The 23,333-nt window shown below is 40.9% G+C and overlaps 1 protein-coding gene across 1 annotated transcript in view; it reads right to left on the bottom strand.

Annotated features, from left to right (window-relative positions):
- skd (mediator complex subunit skuld) overlaps positions 1-23,333 on the bottom strand; it is a gene marked incomplete in the record, with an annotated part of 189,800 nt that overhangs the window by 10,037 nt on the left and 156,430 nt on the right. The window contains 5 exon segments of the mRNA XM_069327253.1: positions 11,059-11,618; positions 12,224-12,644; positions 14,251-14,501; positions 17,069-17,269; positions 20,790-21,005. Coding sequence (XP_069183354.1) covers positions 11,059-11,618; positions 12,224-12,644; positions 14,251-14,501; positions 17,069-17,269; positions 20,790-21,005 — 1,649 coding nt within the window.

The raw sequence follows: 23,333 nt of genomic DNA, 5'->3' as shown, positions 1-23,333 counted from the left end.
ACGAGTCCGAGAAAGGACTAGAGGGAAGGCTCACCGAAAGCCAACAGACGTTCCAATAATATTGAAAATATCAAAGAGTTCCACGAACCAACGAGAACCGTGAGAAGCAAGCGCAAATGAGAAGCAAGTGCAAATGCACGGAGGCACGTATGGTCCAAAGAGACCAAAGGACATGCAGGGATCCCGATACGAAGGGAACATTTATGCGACAATGGCAAAAAGGAGAGGAAAGGGGAGAAACTCACCCCCAGGAATGACGGAATCAAACCCGGGAAGGGGTAGACCTGAAACCAATACGAACGCAGAGGGGGAAGGAAAAACCCCCACTCTGAGGAACTGCAAGCCCCGCTCCGAAGGTACAAAAACCTAAACAGGGCAAAACGGGACCTAGGCCCCCCCAGGCAACCCCTCCCCAACCCAGGGAAGCTCTACGGCAGGACCCAGGGCTGAATCGTCCCCCCAAAGCCCCAATCTCACAAGTAAAAGCCGGGGCAGCCGTATATCACACAAAGGAAGGGAGCCCACTGGTCAGACCCATATGGCACGGCTGGAGGAACAGGCTCGAATGCCTTCGCTGCCACACCGGGGGGAAAGAAAGAATGCACAACAGAAGGGGAAGGACTAGGAGGAGCGGGTGGAACTAGAGCCGAAGCGACTCTCAACCCCAAGTCCGGATCCCGATAATCAAAACGGGGCAGTTTAGGGGCATCCGGGGCCGCAACCAACCTATGTCGTTGCAGCAACCTAAACCTAGAATGCAACATCACAGCTGCCTGCACCCGCAGATCATGATCAGTAGCTTGGGTGAACATGAGCACGTACAGACAAAATACGTCGCACAACTCCGGGTCAAAAGAATCACCGACCCAACAGGCAGCATGTCAGAGGCACAACCGTTGAGTGTCACCCTGAGACAAGGGGACAGAGTAACCTTCAAACTCGCAAGACGCGAAGGGGGACTTGGGGGTCACATCCATCGGACCACGGAGCCCCCGTGGGGTTTCCCAGGGCCCTTAGCCTTGGTAACAAGTTAAGGGAAGTCCAGGCAGGGTACTGCAAGCCTGTGCCCAAGTCTACCAAACAAACTTCTAAAAGCTGAACCCCCCGGGATGTGTCCACTCATGGGGGCCAAGCGGGAAGGACCACCAAAACAGAAGATATATATAGAAATACTCATAGAACAGTAAAGGGGGACCACAAAGGCAGACCCCACCCCACCAGGCAAAAAACAAAAGTAAAGCCCCACAAGAGGACAACGTACCCAGGCGAAACAGAGCCGGCCGCTGTTACTTGTGAAAGCTAGCTGTGCAGTACCTCGCGCACCTACCAGTGACGAAAACTACCTCCTATCCAGAGACAAACACGGGCAACAAAACCCCAGCTGACTCCAAGGGCAGCTAAGTACCAAGCAGTAAAGGACACAGCTGAGGTAGATCCCAAGGTGACTTGTGGAAGGTGGTCCAAAGCCCCAAGGGGAGTACTTACAGGGCACCTAGGAAAGACAGCCCTAGGCGCATGCAGCCTGAGTACCGTGGAATACTTCTCCTGGCTCACACACCACCTGTAGAGACAGCCCACATCACAAGACACAGAACTGAAACAAAACCGAAGCCAGAGGCACCCGACTGGCCAGCAATCACATCAGCCAAGAACTGCTGGTTGGATCACTGGCATGGATGGCCTGGGGCTCCCCCTTCCCCCCTCCTCGGGAGGGGGAAAAGGGAGCGCCATACCACCATCTGCAGCACGGTGACTTGATGACGTCATGCTAGTTTGATAATTTTGTTTGGGAAGTTCTGTCAACTCGTTCGGCTTTTGGTAGCAATATTTTCACCAGAATAGGGGAAATCTAGGCCTACCAGGGACCATGAGCCAGAACCTGGCCCCCTCAGACAGGCACGAGGAGCAATAGCCTATAGAAATGCACACGTGATTTGGAGCATTCTATATCTGCCATCGTCCGAGCCTGGCACCCAGAAAGGAAAGCGCCTCAAAACAAGCCCCTATTCTGGTTAAAACGAAGAAAACAAATGAACAAGTGGACAGAACTCCCCAATAGAAACGAGCAAACGAGCTTGACGTCACTCGAGCTGTGCCACATGTCTGCGCAGCATTCCTACACGGAGGGTGGGGTGGGGGGTGGGGGGGAGAGAGAGAGAGAGATTTTCTGGGTGCCTGGCCCAGTTGATGGCAGATATAGAATGCTCCAAATCACTTGTGCATTTCTATAGGCCATTGCTCCTCGTGCCAGTCTGAGGGTGCCAGGTTCTGGTTCCAATTTCAGAACTAGAGTTTCAAAAAAGTTTCAGAAAAAAATCCAGTTTCTGACCAATTCTCACCTTTTTTACGTATAGTGTGCACAGCTGTCAGTTCTACAATCCTATTAGGATGGATTTTTCATGAACCCTAAACATTTGGAGTTATAAATTTTTTTTCTAAATTTGGCACATACTGTACTGTATTTCAAATACCACATTGACGATTTTTTTTACAGTAAACTAAGCTGAAAACCTATATCCTAAATCTATGAAAATGAAGAACATATGCTATTTAGAGAGCATAACACCACCAAATGAACAATTGGTGATATTTTATATTTTTGTAGCTGATTTGAAAATCTGAAATTTTCAATATTCAATCTTATAATTATTTTTATTTTCTTATTTTTCAAGTTACGTTTGCAATCACTTAGACAAAGTTGCATGATTTGCTAGTAGATTATGCACAAAAAATTGGAAAGAGTTTGAGTAAGTTTGAGAAATTGAACTTATGGTACCATCAGTTCCTGTCGTATATATATGCCATGTGCAGTTTAAGGGTTAACAATGTAATTTTTTTTTTTTTGGGGGGGGGGGAAACCCACAACGATGTTGGCTATTAACACTTTGCCGGCCCCGGCATGCGCGCCCCAGCCTACCTCAAGTGGGGCCGGTCATGTCACTTCAGCTCGCGGCCAGACTAAAATGTGCATACTCTCTTCAGCTTTCTCACCTCAATTTCCATGTTAAGTCGTTCATTTTTGTATCAATGTGTTCCCAATAGAATTCCCTGCAGGGGTATATGCATGTAAAGTCCAAAAGCCCGGTGTGCCCGACCCGCAACAAAGCCAAAAGATGGCCAAGTGGTACCCGTGAGCAAGCACCCTTTGGCACACCCGCAACACCTGCACACAAATGTGTATACTTTTCAGTTTTATCACCTCAATTTTCTTGATCATTGTTCATTTTGGTAGCATAGTGTTTCCAATAGCATTCCCTACAGGAATATATGCATATACTGTAAGGTCCAAACGCCAGGCATGCCACCTGCACCAAACCCAAAAATCAGCCGAGCATTACCTGTGAGCGCTCAAGAGCAGTAAAATGCATATACAGTACTCCTTTTCCGTTTTCTTACCTCAATTTTCATGTTACGTCGTTCATTTTGGTATCGAATTGTTTGCAATAAAATTCCCTACAGGCTTACATGTATATAAAGTCAAAATGTGCTTTGTGCCAAAAATGGCACATTTTTGGCCAAAATTCGGCCAAGCATTTCCCATGAGTAAGCACCCATCAGCACACGAACACCACCCGCACTAAAATGTGCATTCTCACATAAATTTTCATGTTACATCGTGCATTTTGGTATCAAAATGTTCACAAGAGAATTCTCTAAAGGAATATAGGCGTATAAGGTAAAAAAAAACCTGGCATGGCACCCGCAACAAACAAAAATTGGTAGAGTGTTACCCGTGAGCGCGCAACCACTAAAATGCGTATACTCTTTTTCAGTTTTCTCTTGTCAATTTTTGTGTTACTTTGTTCATTTTGGTATCAAATTGTTTGCAATAGAATTCTCTAAAGAGATATGTGCATACAAGGTCAAAAAGCCCGGCGTACCACCCGTAGCAAACCCGAAAATCGGCCGAGCATTATCTGTGTGCGTTACCCATTAATTTTTGTTATATCATTCATTTTGGTATCAATTTGTTCACAATTGAATTTTCTAAAGGAAAATATGTATACAGGTATAAGATAAAAATAAACAGTTGCGCTACCCACAGCAAACTAGAAAGTCCGCTGAGCATTACCCATGAGCGAGCACCAATCTGCCCACCCACAATAAAACGTGCATACTTTGTTCAGTTTTCTCACCTCAATTTTCATGTTACATCGTTCATTCTGGCATCAAATGGTTTACAATCTAAAGGTCCACATGTTAAAACCAGTCCCATAATGATCAGAAAACAAACATTTTAATTTTAGACGTCATGACCGTCCGTTTCGCACATCCACAGAGTTAATTGTGGACGTCGCAGACGTCTACGAGGAATGAAAGTGTTAAATTAACAGGTGTGCAGCTCAGGGGTTAGAGGGACTGACCTTGTCTATTGTCCATTCCCCTCAGTATCTTGTATAAAGTGATTATATCCTTTATGTTCCTACCCTCTTCAATGGTTGCAAGATGCCATTTCCTTAACGTGTCACTGTAGTTTAGTTCTCTCAATTCTGGTACTCATCTTGTTACAAATCTCTTCACTTAGTTTAGTTTGATGCTTCAAGGGCTACAGATTCCATGGTGATGCTGCATTATTGAACACAGTACAGTATTGCCTCAAATCTTCTGCATAATTTGTCTTGAAATAGTTCGTGAATTTTTAATTTTTAGATGCTGCTCTTATGTTTAAAAGAGTGCAAAATTGGTCCCACATGCAACCAATGTTGTGTTTTTATGCCTCTGGTGTTAGTGCTATAATTATAATCATTCCCAAGCTTCTCACCCATTCAATTTCCGTAATTGCCGCCTCCTTACGGAGCAAATTTCTCAGTCTCCTTTCTCCCTTTGCTATCTGCATTACCTTAATAATTTGTTGGGGTTGAATTCCATTAGCCATTTGTCTCCTCACTTGTAAAAAAAAATTGTCAAGGTTTTTCCTGTAATACCGAAGTCTTCCTAGATTGGTACACTTCTAATTAACTTTGTATTACCAGCAACCATTACCATGTATGGGCTTACTGTACAAACATTGCCACACTTGCATCTGCGGGGAACAAAATAGAAAGGGGCCCCAGTGCCCATCGTCTAGGTAGGGGTCCCAGTTCATTGCTCTGCACAGGGCTTACAATGCTATTAGGACGGCCTTATCTCCGACAGATCGTTAAGAGCCTAAGGTTGATCTAAGACGTTTTTGTGGAGCCAAACAATCTAGCTACAGGGAGCCACCATTTGGCCCATAATAAAACAGGACAAAATTAGTGCTTTTGAATCTTGAAACAAAAATGCATAAAATTTCTTGGTGAATGTTTATTTCTGATATTTATGATAATATTCAAAGTATTGAGAACATTTATACTGTGCACTCAAATATCCATGACAACCCCTCTATATTAAAAAAAAAAATATCTTTTTACTTTTAACATTTTAAAATGCATTCCCTGATCGAGGGAAATAAAAGAGTATGTGACTGACTTTGGCCATTATGGAGGGAGGAAATCTCACAATATCACCAATTTGTTTTTTCATTGTTTTTTGCAGTAGTATTATTCTATAATATGTCATTTGAGAAATGTATATAACAAAGTACATGATATCAGCATGCTTAAATATCTTTGTATCACTAATATGCACACCATAATATAATTTTACAACATTATTACACTGTACACACACTATATACAACTACCTACAATTTTATGCACCATTAGGAAGCACCAAGTAGTTGTGGAGGGTGTGATAATCTTGAAGCCAGTGATCTAAGCCCCGCATATTTTGCATGAAACTGTAAATGCACACGCTGAATATAGAGTATTATATTTGTTTCATATTTTAATGCATTTACTATGGTTTTTAAGTGCAATGATATACTGGGCTGTCAAAAATACTATTTTCATTACAGAATGTGTAGAACGTAGGTATGCACAAATATATTTGTGTCACTTGTATACATACAATATTATATTCTTCTAGCAATAAAACACACAGTTTAGCTATTATTACACACCATACATGCATTATATATAACTATCAACATTATTATGCACCATTATGAACCAATACAGTTATGGCGGGTGTGATAATGTCATAACCAATGCTTCAAGTATAGCATGGCGCAACACACTCCTCGGGTGCAGTCGGCATCTCACCAAGCAACGTGCCACCAAATACATTATGTATAATGCTAACTCTAGCCACAGTACTGCTATTATCATCAGAATCCTGGTACCTAAATCCTAAACATGAATACTTTTTCACATGTTCAGTTCTAAAGGAACAACGAGATCCTGTTGCATGAGTACACACACTAAACTACAGTCGAGTGCTGTGGCTGTCTGCCTTGCGCTATAAACATCACAGCCAACAAAGAGGCACTTGATATCTTGGGGTTATCTTGAGATGATTTCGGGGCTTAGTGTCCCCGCGGCCCAGTCCTCGACCAGGCCTCCACCCCCAAGAAGCAGCCTGTGACAGCTGACTAACTCCCAGTTACCTATTTACTGCTAGATAACAGGGGCATCAGGGTGAAAGAAACTCTGACCATTGTTTCTCGCCGGCACCCGGGATCGAACCTGGGACCACAGGATCATGCGCACAGTGTTCTGTCCACTAAGCCACCAGCTCCCTTGGTATCTGAACCTTGTACATAATCTTTATCACTGACAAGATCTTTTATGTCACTCATCATCAAAAAACAAATGCAGTTATTTATAATATTTCATAATTATTAGGTGGTGTTATAAGCACGAGGTGTATGGCAGTGTTGTGAGCTGTTGTTGCACGTGCAGCTTGTGCTCTTACTACCGAGGCCCTTCACAACCAGGAGGGGTGCCCAGGGTTTTTTTTTATAATGGAGTCTGTTTACCGAGGGCCTCGGGAATTGGACGAGAGCCCAGTGGAGTTTTAAATCTTACGCAGTACTTTAACATACTGTATCCCTGATTGTGATGTGCAGTTGAAGGATCAATGGTGATCACATCCCTGACTGTGTTGTGCAGTTGAAGGATCTATGGTGATCACATCCCTGATTGTGATGTGCAGTTGAAGGATCTATGGTGATCACATCCCTGATTGTGATGTGCAGTTGAAGGATCAATGGTGATCACATCCCTGATTGTGATGTGCAGTTGAAGGATCAATGGTGATCACATCCCTGATTGTGATGTGCAGTTGAAGGATCAATGGTGATCACATCCCTGATTGTGATGTGCAGTTGAAGGATCAATGGTGATCACATCCCTGATTGTGATGTGCAGTTGAAGGATCTATGGGTGATCACATCCCTGACTGTGTTGTGCAGATGATCTTAGCCTTAAAATTTAAGCATAAAAGTGTGCAGAAGTGTGCTCACTCATGGGTAACGCTCGGCTGATTTTCGGGTTTGCTGCAGGTGGCACACCGGCCTTTTTCTACCCTATTAGCAAATATCCCTATAGAGAATTCTACTGCAAACAATTTGTTATCAAAATGAACAATGTAACACAAAGACTGACGTGTGAAAACTGAAAAGAGTATGCACATTTTAGTGTGGGTGCACATTCACGGGAAAAGCCAGTCCACCTTGGGAGGGTTTGGGAAGCATGTGTTGGGCCGCTCAAAGTGATAACATAGGATAAAAACCCACACTTGTGTATTTGTAATTTTTATGTAAAGAAATTACACCAAGTCTCCAGAGTGCTGTCTCAAAGTCTGAGTATGTGGTTAGGACGAGACTTACATCTGCGTTTCATCTACTCAAGAGACTTTGAGATGTAAGTCTAGTCCTAATCACACACTCAGACCTTGACAAAGCATTCAGGAGAGAGCAAAAGACTTGGTGTAAATTCCTTACATCAATTTTACAATTACACAAGCGTGGGTTTTTATTCTAAATAATAATAATAAAAGAAATTGCACTAACATAATATATCTATGACAAAATTAACTGGAGCACTTAGGTGACTGGAAGCAGTGATCTAAGTACGCCCATCTGCGCACCTTACCCCTGTACCACAACAAGGTTTAAGTTGTACAACCTGGGGATTCAGTGTCTACAGGACGGCTTGAGAATCCCTACTGAAGCTAGTCCAAGTTTTACGTATGACCTTGTACCCTGACGTAGGTAAAGGTGTTCATCAACTATACACTCCCTTCAAATACAAAAAGAAAACACACTAACATGATATATTAACGAGAAAATCAACTGGAGCAATGAGGTAAGGCGTGCAGCTGGTAATATCCAGATCACCGTTTCAGTCACCTTATTCCTCCAGTTGATTTTCTCATCGATATACTGTATCACTTTAGTGCGATTTCTTTGTGTATTTGAAGGAAGTGTATGATTGATGAGCAACTTTACCTACACCAAAGTGCACTGGGGTTACATGTAAAACTTGGACTGGCTTCAGTACAAGCCTCCAGACATCTGTGGCCTTGGTGGAATCCCAGATTGTATAACATATATCATGTTATGGTACAAGGGTGAGGTGCATGGCTGGGAGTACCCGGATCACTGGTTCAAGTCCTCTCATTGCTCCAGTGGATTTTCTTGATGATGATATTTACCCAAAAATTATAAAATCACACATTAAAGTTTTTCAAAAGACATTTATGCACATGTGAAAAGCCTGCCGAGTTGTGCAATGTGTGAAATATCTTCAAAATCACATGAAAACTAAAACTGAAATGGGAAAACCTAAAACTGATGTTTTGAGATCTGAATTTTCCCACCAAAACTGTAGCATCATGCAGCTTCAACAACATCCATATTCATTATCAAATTTACTTTGCAAATGACCTGTATTTAGTTAATCTGATTATGTTTTATGTTTACACAGAAAAACATGTAATCAACCAGACCACACACTCGCCTTGATGCCTTGCCATTTGAACCAACCTCCTGGGAATGTCACCTTTGACATACCTTTCTTGTCATTACTGTGGCCTTTTTGCTGGCCCTGTTTACAATGTTCAGGCCTTCTGTACCTTCAGGCAGATCATGTTCCTCCTGAGGGATGACGTAATTTGTCATCTATGCCCTATATCTTTGAAGAGTTTATCAATCTTTTTGCCATGGATGACTACCTCTTTTTGACAAAGTTGACCTGCTGATTACAGCTCCTAAGAGCAACTCAAGCTTCCAGTAAGGTTGCAGGGCAATCCTCCTTGTCATCCTCTACTTTTTCAGCATCTTAACTGCATAGGCAGTTATATTTGTTAATATGTCTGCATCCATGTTTTTGTCCCGAGGCTTGTAGTGCTTCTTTCAATGCCGGCAGTCAGCTTTCTGCCTCTCTTCTCTGCCCGCCAGTGTGATTTTGGGTTAAGTGATGCATTCCTAAGTACTTGCCTCACCTAGTTGTGCTTGTGGGGGTTGAGTTTTGGCTCTTGGGTCTGCCTCTCAAATGTCAATCTATTGGTGTACAGAGTCCTGAGCTTCTCAAGCTCCATCATATCTACATTTGAAACTGTGTTAAGGAGTCAGCCTCTCTAAGTGCTTCCCTATTTGTTTACGTCTGGCTTCCAGAAACTTGATATTCATGGTTAAGTCTACTGAGGTTTAGCTTCTCTTCATTGACCACTTAAACCCTCAAATGAAAACAAAGGTGCCAAAAACAAATCAGAAATTCATGTTTACTAAATGGATAGTGTATGCTAAAAATATCAGAACAAAGTGAGATAAATATACATAGTACGTCCAGCATAGGCCACCTGCACAAATGACTAGTAGGTCAATGGATGTACATGCTTTTGTCTCAGCCTGCTGATCTGTCGCTTAGCTTAGGAGTGTGAGACGCCAGTGTGGGCCAGGCTCTGCCATTTGTTAGGGGGTACAGTACTGCGTTGCTTCACAAGTCAGGCCGGGCTTGGGGAGTAGAAGAACTCCCAGAACCCCATCAAGCAGGTATCAAGCAGGATTAGCAGGTAGTGAGTTGAGGCTGTTTAATAGACTTGTCTCATCTCAGGGGACAACAGCCCTTACATGCACAATGAAGATATAAGAACAGTCGTGTGTACACCCGAGGAGTTGAGGGATGTAGAGGGTTAGATCCTATTGTATGGCTTCAATATTGTCTCAACTCTTACATCATTCTGAGTGTATATGAAGTGTGTCTTTCTGGGCTGGAATAACCCCCCCATCTCCAGTGACCTCTCTAGTATTTTTTAACCCCACTTTTTTTTTTACCCCATTTACAATGCTTCTGGTGGATCAATGATGAGAATGTCACCATCCAAACTGAGGCAATTGTACAGTAAAGGACAACCAAAAATGTTAAAAACTTGCTGTTACTGTCTATGCTGAATAATCTAAATCATATGGAGCCCATCCCCACTCCAGTTAACCCAACATTCACTTCAGCCAAATTTCTCACCAGGAATATTAAAAAATTAACATTAAATTTTTTTGTACCACAACCTGGCTACTCTTGCCATTTACCCATATACCCCTGCCATTTACCTATATATTCCCACCATTTACCCATATACTCCCACCATTTACCCATATACCCCTGCCATTTACCCATATACTCCCACCATTTACCCATATACTCCCACCATTTACCCATATACTCACACCACACAGGTAACTGCCCCACCCCTCACAGTGCTCAAGAGAAAACTTTATAAACACTTCCAAAGGATACCTGATCAACCAGGCTGTGATCCATACATTAGGCTGTGAGCAGCCGCATCCAACAGCCTGGTTGACCAGTCCAGCAACCAGGAGGGCTGCGGGGACGTTGAGCCCCAAAATCATTGCAAGGAAAGGTATGACTCTCCATTTAATATTTGATCAATGTACATGTGCAACTTTCTATTGTACCATAACTGATCTTACCTTAATGCTCTGCATATTAGTACCTTTATTACCTTATAAAATATAATATAAAATAATATAAAATTATATTATATTATATATATATATATATATATATATATATATATATATATATATATATATATATATATATATATATATATATATATATATATATAATGACATTGTGTACCTACAAATACTGCATTGCATGATTCTCCAAATGTATTTTGTATTTTTGCAAAATAAAAATGATTAATTATTATTTAGGAGTACTATCTTACCTAAGAACATCGGTAGTGATTGAAGAATCCAAAGGGTGGACCTTGTTATTTGTGCTATGCAAGAATTCTTCAGACTGGGTAATTCCTGGAGAATGGAGGTGGAGGGCTGACTTGAGAAATACCGGACAAGACGATTCAAGGTGAGGGCATGACGACCAGAACCATCTTGGGAGCCGCCCAGTTGACGCCGTCGACACATAATATCCAAGAGCGAGAGGTTGTTGCAAGACAGAACCACCAGAGGCTTCTTGCGGATCAACCAAAACCACTCCATTGCTACGAGCTTGTCCAGAAAACTGGGAGGGACTAGTTCTGCCACGTCCATCCACTGTGGGACTACCAGGTTGGGATAACGAGTCCCTCTGGCCACTCCCATCTTCCATCTGATCATCCTGATTTGTACCAGTTTCAAACATAAAAATATCATTCAAGTTTAGTCTCAATCCACTGACCATATCCATGCCACCACCCATGTCATCTGCTAAAGCTTCCTCATCCAACAATAAATCTTCGCTTTCAAAGTGAAATGTTTGCTCATCCTGAAATCTCTGCTGTGCTGACTGAAAAGAAAGAAAAAAAAGGAAGCTATTATAACTAATAATAATCATCTCAAAATCAATCATTGCTGTGGTTATAAGTGTGTTTCAACAGTGATAAACAACAGATATAAGCAACAGCACAACTCTTGACATATACTAGTCAATATATATAGTCTAGCCTGGCCTCGGGCTGGGCTTGGGGAGTAGAACAACTCCCAGAACCCCATCAACCAGGTAATATACAGAATAAACAATAACATGGCTGAAGGTAAGTAACCCAACTCTCACACTGATGTGATACAAAGGACATCAATGGTCTCCCCCTCCTCAAATTTATTCACATAATTCCTATTGTTGGGAAGGTTAGTGTGTACTTTAAACTCATACTTTCATACTTCATACCAGTAGTATTAACTTGTACTAATGGTATCCTGTGTGTTCCAACTTCTAGCAATGACTTTGGATAGTAAATTATCACCAGAGGATTACACCAAAGGCATAGTGAGAGAAGCCTAAGCTACCTATACAGCAGGAAATATACAAACCTAGTTCAGCTTACAATAACTATAAATAAAATATATTCAAGCTCTAATAAATGGGGTAAATATTATAGAGGTAATACAGACCTGTGCAGTAGCAGATGTTGGGAAGACCAGTATGTGTGTACAAGTGAGATCCTGTGGTGTAGACAGACTGCAGTTTTGACTATTTTGCCCGAATCTCTCATCCGGCGTAAACATATCTGGCATCATTCGAAAAGAAGAATCAGGCTCCATGGAAACCAAACACGCAGAAAGTATACACGGCGCAGCACCAGGAAAGAGATACGCACACTGCTTGCACATCTCCTTTAGATTTTTGGATGCTTGCGTGAGAGACTTCCGCGAGAGTAAAGACGACCATCCTTTTAATTCTCCATGTCCCATTCTACCCAATCTGCCAACAACCAAACGCCAGGGATGGACCCCAATGGACATGACACTTAATATCCAATCCATCAGCTTTTTCAGACCATGACGCCGTGCAGAAGCTTTCTTTCTTCTTGTTCTAAAATAGGAAGAAAATTATATTAAACATGTATTTCATTCAACAATCACCATTACCCTAATTGCTATTTTTATTGGATGGGGTCAGCACTGGCTCATAGAAAAGAGTAGAGATCTAACTCACTACAATAAACTATCATGACAATGAAATAAATCTTGAAACTCGGCACTATCACGCTCCAGAAAAGACAAAGCAACAAACTTACAGGGAAAAATATTACCTACAAATAAAGCTTGCAACAAACTTTATGCAAAGTGAGAAAATATTAAGGCCATACATGGCTTCAATATTTATTCATAGATTGATCACGTTCTTGGGATTCCAATGTCTGTGCAAAGTGTTTCCCATTAACTACTGAACCTGAATCTTTGATATAACCTTCAACACTTCTATAATTGATTCCACCTTCCGTTATTCCCGACAAAATCCTGTATACACTCAATTTCAACACTAACATTCACCACATCTACCCATCTTCTTCTTTGTTATTACCTCCTACAATCAAACACTCAAAAATACTCTCTCTTCACCACTTACATCATCAATAACTTGTTCTGTATGACTGAACCTTCTCTCTACCCTTTCCTCAGTCTATCAACACACAAACTTCTGCCCCAACCATTTATCCAAGCTGCCTCAACCTACAAGTCTAATTGTGACTTTCATGCTCCAGAGATCCCACATCAATGGTAATACTATTTAAATCACTGTTGTTGTCCCGTCTTGAGTATTGCTCGGTACCCACTTCCCCTTTCAGAGTGGGAGAGATCTCTGAATTAGAGGGGAAACAAGGCTTCCTAATTATGACTTTCATGCAACAGCCACAACCTTCCCTGATTTACTCTACGTTCAACTTCTGTACAAGTTCCTGTTTTCCTGTTTTGTAAACTACAGATAAAATGCCTTCTACATTTACCTTAACTTCACATTCATCTGCATTATATACTCTAAATTACACTGACTGGCATTAGCTTACATTGCTTAGAAAGGTTGCCACTGTTCATATAGGTATACATTTGTAGGTACCATAGAGTACATCTATACAGTGTGTATGTGTGTCCAACATACACACATTCCTTCTTTCTCCACTGCCAATTTAATCTCCATTCATTTTTTAGTAGTTTTATTATATACATCACTAAAATTTTCAACTAATCTACATAAGGTACACCCCATTTTTCATTCAAATAAACAGAAAATATACATACTAAACAAAAACTAAACTAAAAACTGAAGAAATTCTAAAGTAAAACTAAACAAATTAAACTAAAAAATTCTGTCAATTATTCTCCCTCAAGTCCCCATCACATACTATGTATAAACTTATGTTTGACAAGCCACCAGCTTTCTGTCCCCTGTTCAGGCCACTAAAGATCATGGACACTGGGTAAATTCAGGTATGCAGATTAAGGCCAATTGTACCAACATGGCAGAAAACTCCAACAAAACACCTACTCCTGGCAAAAGTAATACATTGTATATACATACATATAAAATACAAATACACATTTTTTGTATATACATACAAAAAAATACATTGTAATACAAAAGTAATACACTCAGCATTGCTTAACGTAACCTTTCTAAGACTTTTCTAGAATCTTACCTGTTTGGAATTTCTATACTGATGGTAACGGTTTCTAAAATTTCTCCTAGCTCATCGGTGGCTGTTGCCAGTAGCCATCTTTGATCTTCAGACAAACAGTATGTGCAATTGAGGATAGTGGACTTCTCCCGTGGTACTCCCAAAGCTTCTTGCGCTTCTTTGTAAGTACCACGGCTCTCCTTTATGGGTGCCAGAATATACGCCGGAGAAAAGATGTGATACGGCGCCAACCGTTTCTCTTCTGCAGCAATCTGTTGTGAAAATAAAAACTTCATTACAAAGCAGAAGTTAATTAATTGCAGTTAATGTTCTTTATATGTGCCTTTGGTGAATGTATACAACCTCATAGTCATGTCACCTCTCCAAAAAGACTATCTATCCACCGTGTCTATCCTCTACAGTATTTTAGCCAAAGTCGTCATGTCTTCCTACGATCAAAGCATGTCCAGTTCAATAATCGTGAGAGGTATCCACAAACTTAAGATACAAACAGGCCGGAGTAATGAACAAAGGCTAGTATTTACCTATTAAGTCTACAGAAAATGAGATCTGACTCTTTGGGCTCTGTCTTCTAGCTTACAGTACCCGATACATTTATCTACTGAGATTTAGTTTACTATTATCTTTAATCTGGAAATTATGCAAGACAATGGCTGGTTCTACTTCTCTGAGGCAATTCTACCTGTTTATGACCCTCCCCCGCCACAGTATACAATTTCTTTTGCATTTCAAACTTCTGTAATTACCCAAGCATAGTTACAGGATGATAACTACCCTCGTGGTGTCGCGTCTTCCCAATACTCTGTGGTATAACCCTTTGAATCTACTGACGGTTTTGGCCTCCACCACCACCTTACTTAACTTGTTCCAACCGTCTACCACTCTGTCTGCAAAAGAAAACTTTCTAATATTTGTTCGACACCTTTGTTTCCTTAGCTTGAATCTGTGTCCTTTTGTTCCTGAATTTGCTGGCTTTAGGATTTTGCTCTTTATTAATTTGGTCAATTCCTGTTAGTATTTTGTAAGTGGTGATCATATCACCACTTTTTCTTCAATCTTCTAGTATTGGCATGTTTAACATCTCCAGTCTCTCCTCCTAGCTCTTGTTTTTAAGTTCCAGAAGACATTTTGTAGCATGCCATTGCATCTTTTCCAGTTTATTTATGAGCTTCTTGAGATTTGGGCACCATACAACTGCTGCATATTCCAATTTTGGTCTCACAAAAGTTCTGAACAGTTTCTTTAATATTTCACCATCCATATAATTAAAAGTAAGTCTGAAGTTGGAAAGTGACGCATACACTCCTCTCACAATGTTCTTTATATGTGCCTATGGTGAATGTATACAACCTCATGGTCATGTCACCTCTCCAAAAAGACTATCTATCCACCGTGTCTATCCTCTACAGTATTTTAGCCATAGTGATCATGTCTTCCCTGGTCACCCTCTCCTATAAAGTTATGTTTCTCTCTCATTATTTGTAAAGCTTATTTAAGTCTAAACTCTTATTTATGTCAGCAAATATGTTATCTTGAGATGATTTCGGGGCTTAGCGTCCCCGCAGCCCGGTCCTCGACTAGGCCTTTTTGTTACACCCCCCCCCCAGGAAACAGCGCATAGCAGCTGTCTAACTCCTAGGGACCTATTTACTGCTAGGTAACAGGTGCATCAGGGTGAAAGAAACTCTGCCCATTTGTTTCCGCCTCCACAGGGGATCGAACCTGGAACCTCAAGACTACAAATCCGAAGCACTGTCCACTCAGCTGTCAGATCCCCTACCAGTTCTCACCCCTGACCTCAGCGGTCAGGCCTGTTCACACCACTGGATTTCTTAATCTTTATTTTATACACAAAATGAAGATTCCTTGTTGATGCTACAAATTGTATAACTCTTCTGATGTACATTTTTAATATGTTTTTGAATCCCAGCAATACTTTTGTTGTGATATTCAGTTGCTTGAATATAAATGACTGTTCCTTGCAATATGCAACATTTCTCTAGGTACCCAGATAAAGTTTGTAGATCCTGAAGTGTATGGCCAGGTCCTCTGACCTTCCAAGATGGTGCATGAACTTTGTACGTATTAAGTGGTAGCACCAAGACTGACAAAAATGCCTCCCTCGCACCTCTCACCTATTTGTAGGAATGTTTTTCCGCGAAATTAAGGTCAAATAGGATTTTTTTTTATGTAATTATGGAAGCTTTTGTACACTGTGGTATACATACAAGTTACATAAATAATTATATTGTAATCAATTTACTTGGTGGTGTCTTTTCTTTAATGTGTATATAATGATGTAATCTATCTTATGGAGTTGATGCCTTACTCCCAGGAGCTCCACATCACAGGGAGCAGCCACGTCAGAAGCAGCCACACTTCCTGTCTTGTAGTTTAGATATGCTCATCAAGAAAACATGCCACAACCTCGTCAAACAAATAGAATCGTGTCAGGAATCCACAAAATCTAAGAAATAATTAATGTCAGTCCCAATATTTCTGCACTTGAACCCTTAGCTAAAGTGCATCATCATATTGAGCCCATGACAAACAAGGGATAAAAATGAGAGATATCCTCTCAGGGTCAAAACAATTGATGTGGTAATGTGGCGAATCGTGGTAAATGCTCCAGCATTATCTACCCACTGATACGTCTACATAATGTTATACCTCCATTATATCTATTACATTTCTCTAAATCTGTGCTACAAGAAATTATAATAAAAAAGCCAAGAGAACCAAGGAGTCTACACAAGTTTTGTAATGTGGGAATCTATAGTTATTATGTCAAGATAGAGAAAGCACAATAACGACTTACACTAGCTTCTTTGGGCTTGAGAAAACCATCATAAACAGATGCTGGGCCGAAGCCTGTAAGTGACTTGACAACAGCATTATGGGAGAGAGTTCTTCTGCACTGCATGAACACTGAGAATGCTAATGATTTAAGTTGGTCGATGTACCGAGATCGATCGTGGGAATCGCTCGCCAGCTCTAGGATGCTCTCCAATGAGATGATCTGAAACAAAACACATAATTAATCCAGAATTCAATTAATTTCAAAAGTTGTATAGAAAAGTAAAGTAAGGTAATTATCGGGAGAAAGCGATAAGCCCGTGTGACTATACAGAACTTGGAAAGGATACGAAGACAAGGAGCCGGGATATGAGGACGGAGCTGGGATATTAGAAAAGGATGACGCAATGTTATCTTACTACTAAAAACATTGAGGCTTAAATGCTGACCCTGTAAGGTACAAGGCCTTGGTTGTACTAACCAGTCCAAGTAAGTGGGGGTGTAGGATGTAAAGCAGTTGCAAAATTATAGGAAACCTCATTCCTGGTTTCATTCATTTTACTACTGGCTCTAGACATCTCCAAATGCCATCCAAACATTATCAACCTGCTTTTGAACTTGGTTTTATATTTCTTTTAATGATTACCTAAACGTATCTCTGCTCATTTTCAGGCAAAACTGTGAGGTCTGATTTTCCTTAAGGCCTTCATGAAACCTTTTACATTCATTCTCCTTAATTTTCCTTCCCAGAATACCAATTTACAGTACACGAGGAAACTGTGTCAGTACCATAATAAGACAAGTTTTCACTGTCGCCAATAAAGTCACATCCTGAACAACAACTTAATAAACCGGTGTTATTAACCACTGTGCTCCGTCGGCTGAGAAAACTCCTTTGTCAAAAATGCGCCAGCCAACGTATGATGATGATAGTAAATCAAAAGAATAAAAAAATCCCCATGCATACAAGGGGATTATCTTCTTGAGGTTATCTCGAGATGATTTTGGAGCTTAGCGTCCCTGCGGCCCGGTCCTCGACCAGGCCTCCTTTTTGTTACACACACCCCAAGAAGCAGCCCGTCGCAGCTGTCTAACTCCCAGGTACCTATTCACTGCTAGGTGAACAAGCGTATCAGGGTGAAAGAAACTGCCCATTTGTTTTTGCCTTCACCGGGGATCGAACCTAGAACCTTAGGACTACAAATCCTGAGCGCTGTCCACACAGGTGTCAGGCCCCATCTGACAGGTCGGGGGGGGGGGGGGGGGGGGCACACATTTGCTTCCTCAACCTCCAGTACCCATCCCCAATCTTGAAAAAAACGTCCTGATTCCCTCACTTTCCTTTCATGGGCTTAGTAATGTGTTCAAAATTACTTTGGCCTATGAAACAACTCTAAGGCTATGGCTTTAGGAACGTGTAGGACAGCCATATTATGAGGAGCCACTGAAAGTTTAGCAGCAGCAAGTGAGTAATTACCATTATATATTTCAGGCAAAATGTGTGCTATGTCCAATTATAAGATTTAGGCTTATATATAGGCCTATATATATATATATTAGCACTTTCGCCCGTTAACGACACAGTATGGCGTCAAAAATTTAGTAGATGAATGCTCGTTAACGACGCAGCATGGCGTCAAAAATTAAAAAATTTGGCCCGCTTTCACACTTGGCTGCAGGAGGGGCGCATCGCGGTTTTGGACATTATATGCATATACTCCTGTAGGGAATTTCATTGCTAATACATTGATACCAAAATGAAAGATCTAAGACGAGAAATGAGGTAACAAAGTTGAAAAGAGTACACACATTTTATTGCTCTTGATGAGCGCTCATGGGGATAATGCACTGTCACATTCTCTGTTTGCTGTGGGTGGTATGCCGGGCTTTTGGACTTTATTTATGCATATACTCCTGAAGGGAATTCTATTGCGAACACAATGATATCAAAATGAAAGACCTAGAACGAGAATTGATGCAACCAAAGTGAAAAGAGTATACATATTTTATTGCTCTTGCGCGCTCCCGGGTAACACGCTCTCGCTTCCTCCGTTTTGTGTGGGTGGTACACCAGACTTTTGGACTTTATATGCATTTAATCCTGTAGAGAATTTTATTGTGAACACATTGATATAAAATTGAAAAACTTTGGACAAGAATTGAGATGACAAAGTTGAAAAGAGTATACACTTGTCAGTATTACCGCTCGCTCTAATGGAAGGCCAGGCGCCCCTTGGGGTGGCGCGGCGCTCTCTTGCAGGTAACCGCGGCCTGCTTTCATCACGTTGGCGTGTGGAGCGCTCCCCAGTTTTTTACATTATATGCATATACTCCTGCTGGGAATTCTTTTGCGAACACATTTATACAAAAAATTAAAAACCTAGGCAAGAATTGAGGTGACTAAAGTGAAAAGAGTGTACACATCTGATTGCTCTTGCGCGCTCCCAGGTAACACGCTCTCACTTTCCTTGTTTGTTGCAGATGGTATGCTGGCCTTTTTGGACTTTATATGCCTTTAGTCCTTTAGAGAATTCTATTGCGAACACATTGATACCAAACTGAAAAACCTAGGACGAAAATTGTGATGATGTTGAAATTGTGAAAGTTGAAAAGAGTATACACTTTTCAGTATTCCCGTGCGCTCCCGTGGAATGCCAGGTGCACCTTGGGATAGCGCGGCGCTTGCTCGCCCAAAGCGCAAAAATGTTAGTATAAATAAATACATGGTGTGTATATATTTATGCACATATATCTATATATATATATATTTTCAGTTATACGTAATGAACACCATCTTTGACACACAGATACAACTTATTAGAGCGAAAAACTAAATAAATACCGTGAGTAACATTGAAAATAGGTCAACAAAGTTCTTCTCATGCAGCAAATCTCCTAATTTTTACCCCAAAATGCAACTTCTCCAGGCAACCACGGCTAAACTACAAAAGATAGACTTTCTACTTGGATTTTCGTGCTTCCAGGGTGCTAATTAACAATACCAAAAGAACAAATACTGTTTTTGGAACACTATTTTCGGCACACAGCCAGAGTGTCACAATAAATGAGGCTCAGTTGCATTACGGTACAGCGGTTAAGGTTTATTAAGTAGTTGTTCAGAGCTTAGAACTACTCATTATAACAAATAGAACTACTCTGAAGGTAGTTTCAAAGCTGCCCAATCTTGCATATGCAGGTGATTACATGCAGTTATCAAAGATTCAGAATACTCTCATCTACAGCAAAACGCTTCTGAAACAAATGAAGTCAATGTCGACTAATTCTGGGCCACTAAGAACAGAAATTATGTTTAAAATTGTTGATTAGCTCTAGTTTTCCTTCACGCCAAGTCTTAGAAGCTGTCTTGCTGCATAATGGGAGTGTTTTGCCATCAATTCCATTAGGTCATGCAGCCCATAGGAGGAAAACTTATGACAACACGAAGCAACAAAGTACTGTACACTGCAGTACTTTGACTCAACATACTCTCTTAACCTTAAGATAAGCATTAAATCTTTGACTACAATTAAATGGAACATAATATTCAACAAACTGAGCCTCACTATTATAAATCCATTTATAATTATCAATGTGTACAATTATTTTACGTACATGCATTCATAGCTTGATGCACTGCATATTAATAGCTTGAATACTGAATATTCAACGTTTAAAACATTCATCATTAAACTTAAGTGACCCAAATATTGCTTAAAATTTGAGTCAAATAAAGTGTAGCATACCTGGAGATAGACATTATTCTGCATACTCTCGGGAAGGCCTTCCAACATGTGTTCGTAACATCTGAGGAGCCCAAGTGTAACAAGACGATGCATATCTGGGTGATCTTGGCCAACATTGAAGGGGTCCACTAGGTATATAAGAATAGCAGGCGGAGGGGTGTCCTCCTCCTCAACTTCATTCAGACTAGCACCAGTTCCAAGAGTGACAGTTCCCTGCTGTAAAGACAACAAAATTCATCTCAAAACATGAGAACTGTAACAAGTAAATTTACACCGATCTACTTAAATATGTTATAAAACTCTTAAGCTTTGCATCTACGTGCTTTACCTTGTGGGTTCCCGTAGTTGGGGACACGAAACCTCTTGGGCTTACTGAGCTCCTCCAACATCAAGTACTCACTTTGCCGGGATGCAACCCACAACCGTTGCCTAATTCCACGGTACCTACTTACTGCTGGGTGAATAGAGACAAAGTGAAAGAAAACTTGCCCAACTGTCTGTCATGCCCCGGATCTCTTGCTGCCTCCCCCCCCCCCCCAATGACTGAACAGTCAACCACAAGACCGTGATGTATCTATAGCGAAATCTTATTTTATTTTGCATTGATAAGGGTAAGAAATGGGGAACATCATCACCTACATCCAAGTGCAGGCAATATCTCATGAAAATTGGATTGTGATGCTAGATAATGCCTTTTAAACTCCAAGCATTTTGCGTTGTTATAATGGTAGTTATGGCAGTAATGATGACTGTTGTATAGGGTGTAGTATTTCCAGCTGTGATCAGAGTATGGTGGAAACAAGGAGCTTAAACATAACACAGGGTACAGGACACAACCACACCTACTTATACAAGGAAAACAACATGTAAAACATCTGGGAATTATGATGCCTGACACACTGACATTTAGTGACCAAAACAACACAAATATAACATCAGCCAGAAGAATGATAGAATGGACTTTGAGACTGTTCAAATCCAGGTATCCCACAGCAATGCTAATACTGTACTACTTAAATCACTGGTGCTGTCCTGCCTTGAGTACTGCTCAGTACTCACTTTTCCTGTCAGAGCAGGAGAAATTTCTGAAATAAGAGGGAATACAGAGAACACCTGCATCATGCATAAACACGATAAAGCACCTAAATTACTGGGAGCATCTCAAAGCTCTTTAAATGTACTCTGGAAAGAAGAAAAGTGTCAAATAATATATACATGGAAGGTAATGAAAGGCCAGGTCCTTAATTTTCACAGTAGAATAACAATATACTAGGGCAAAAGATATGGAAGGAAATGCGAAATAGTACCAGTGAGGAGTAGAGGTGCCATTGGTACAATCAAAGAGCATTGTATGAACATCAGAGGTCCACAGATGTTCAATACTCTCCCAGCAAGCACAAAAAAATATTACCAGAACAAAATTAAGACTTCAAAAAGCAATTAGACAAGTTCCTGCAAGAAGTGCCAGACCAACCAGGCTGTAGTGGATATGTAGGCCTCTGGACTGCTCCAAGCAACAGCCTTTTGGACCAAGTTATCACAACCTGGGCTGAGCCAAGCCCCAGGCTAGGCTCAGAGAGTAGTAGAACTCCCAAAACCCTCTCTAGGTACACTCCAGGTACAGCAGTGATTGTTAGAATTATAGGATTGTGGCGACTGTAGTGGTTGCAGTGCCCTCACATTACTGGAGTGATTCACCATTACTTGCTGTACATTATTGTTATCCCCTAACTCCCCTTGCCACTTTGGGGGGGGGGGGAAAGGGTGTTTATGTAGCTTCAGGGCACCAATCCCCCCCAGCCACAGGGCATGGCGAGAAGGGACCCCTAAGACTTAAGTGATCCCTAGTTTCCACCAATTCACACATTGTTGTATTTTTTCTACTAGACATGATGAAAACATGCACAATAATTACATCTCTCCAATGAATATTAGTAAATGGTCAAAGTCAGCCTGATCAACAAATATATATTACCGTAATTCTACCTTATCGCCAAAAGAGAACGTAACAGTCTTTACAAGACAAGTTGCCCCATTTCTGACTCGCTCCCATCTGTTCTTTGCATCGACTAACCAGGCCATACTTGTGGAATAGCAGCCTTCCCAGAACCCACTCCAGGTATGAATTAAAAAATAGGATAATTTTAATTGATATACAGAAAGGAAAAAAATACTTCTAGACAGACAGAAGGATTGGATAAACAAACTGAGGCAGTGTGATGAGATCAAACCCACATCCCCATATTCCCCAGACACATGCACTACCAACTGAGCTATGGTAAGTCCAGGGATGCAGGTTCCATCCCATAGCCTCAACAGTCACTCCTAGATGCATCACATTTTTGTGATTTCATTGTGCAAAGATTGAATAATTCATAAGATACTTATTTTCATAATAGTCCTGAAATCTAAATCCTGAATCTCATATGAAACACTTTCAGCTGATATATATTTACATGGAATTTAAAGAAACTAATTATTGTCAAAACAAAATAATACAAATTACCATACATGGGGCCCCACCCTCATTTGATCTGGCCAACT

The sequence above is a fragment of the Procambarus clarkii genome, chromosome 19 (assembly GCF_040958095.1).
Source record: "Procambarus clarkii isolate CNS0578487 chromosome 19, FALCON_Pclarkii_2.0, whole genome shotgun sequence".
Lineage (NCBI taxonomy): Eukaryota > Metazoa > Arthropoda > Malacostraca > Decapoda > Cambaridae > Procambarus > Procambarus clarkii.
Note: the sequence above shows the minus strand (reverse complement) of the source record. Positions and strands in the feature narration are given on the sequence as shown.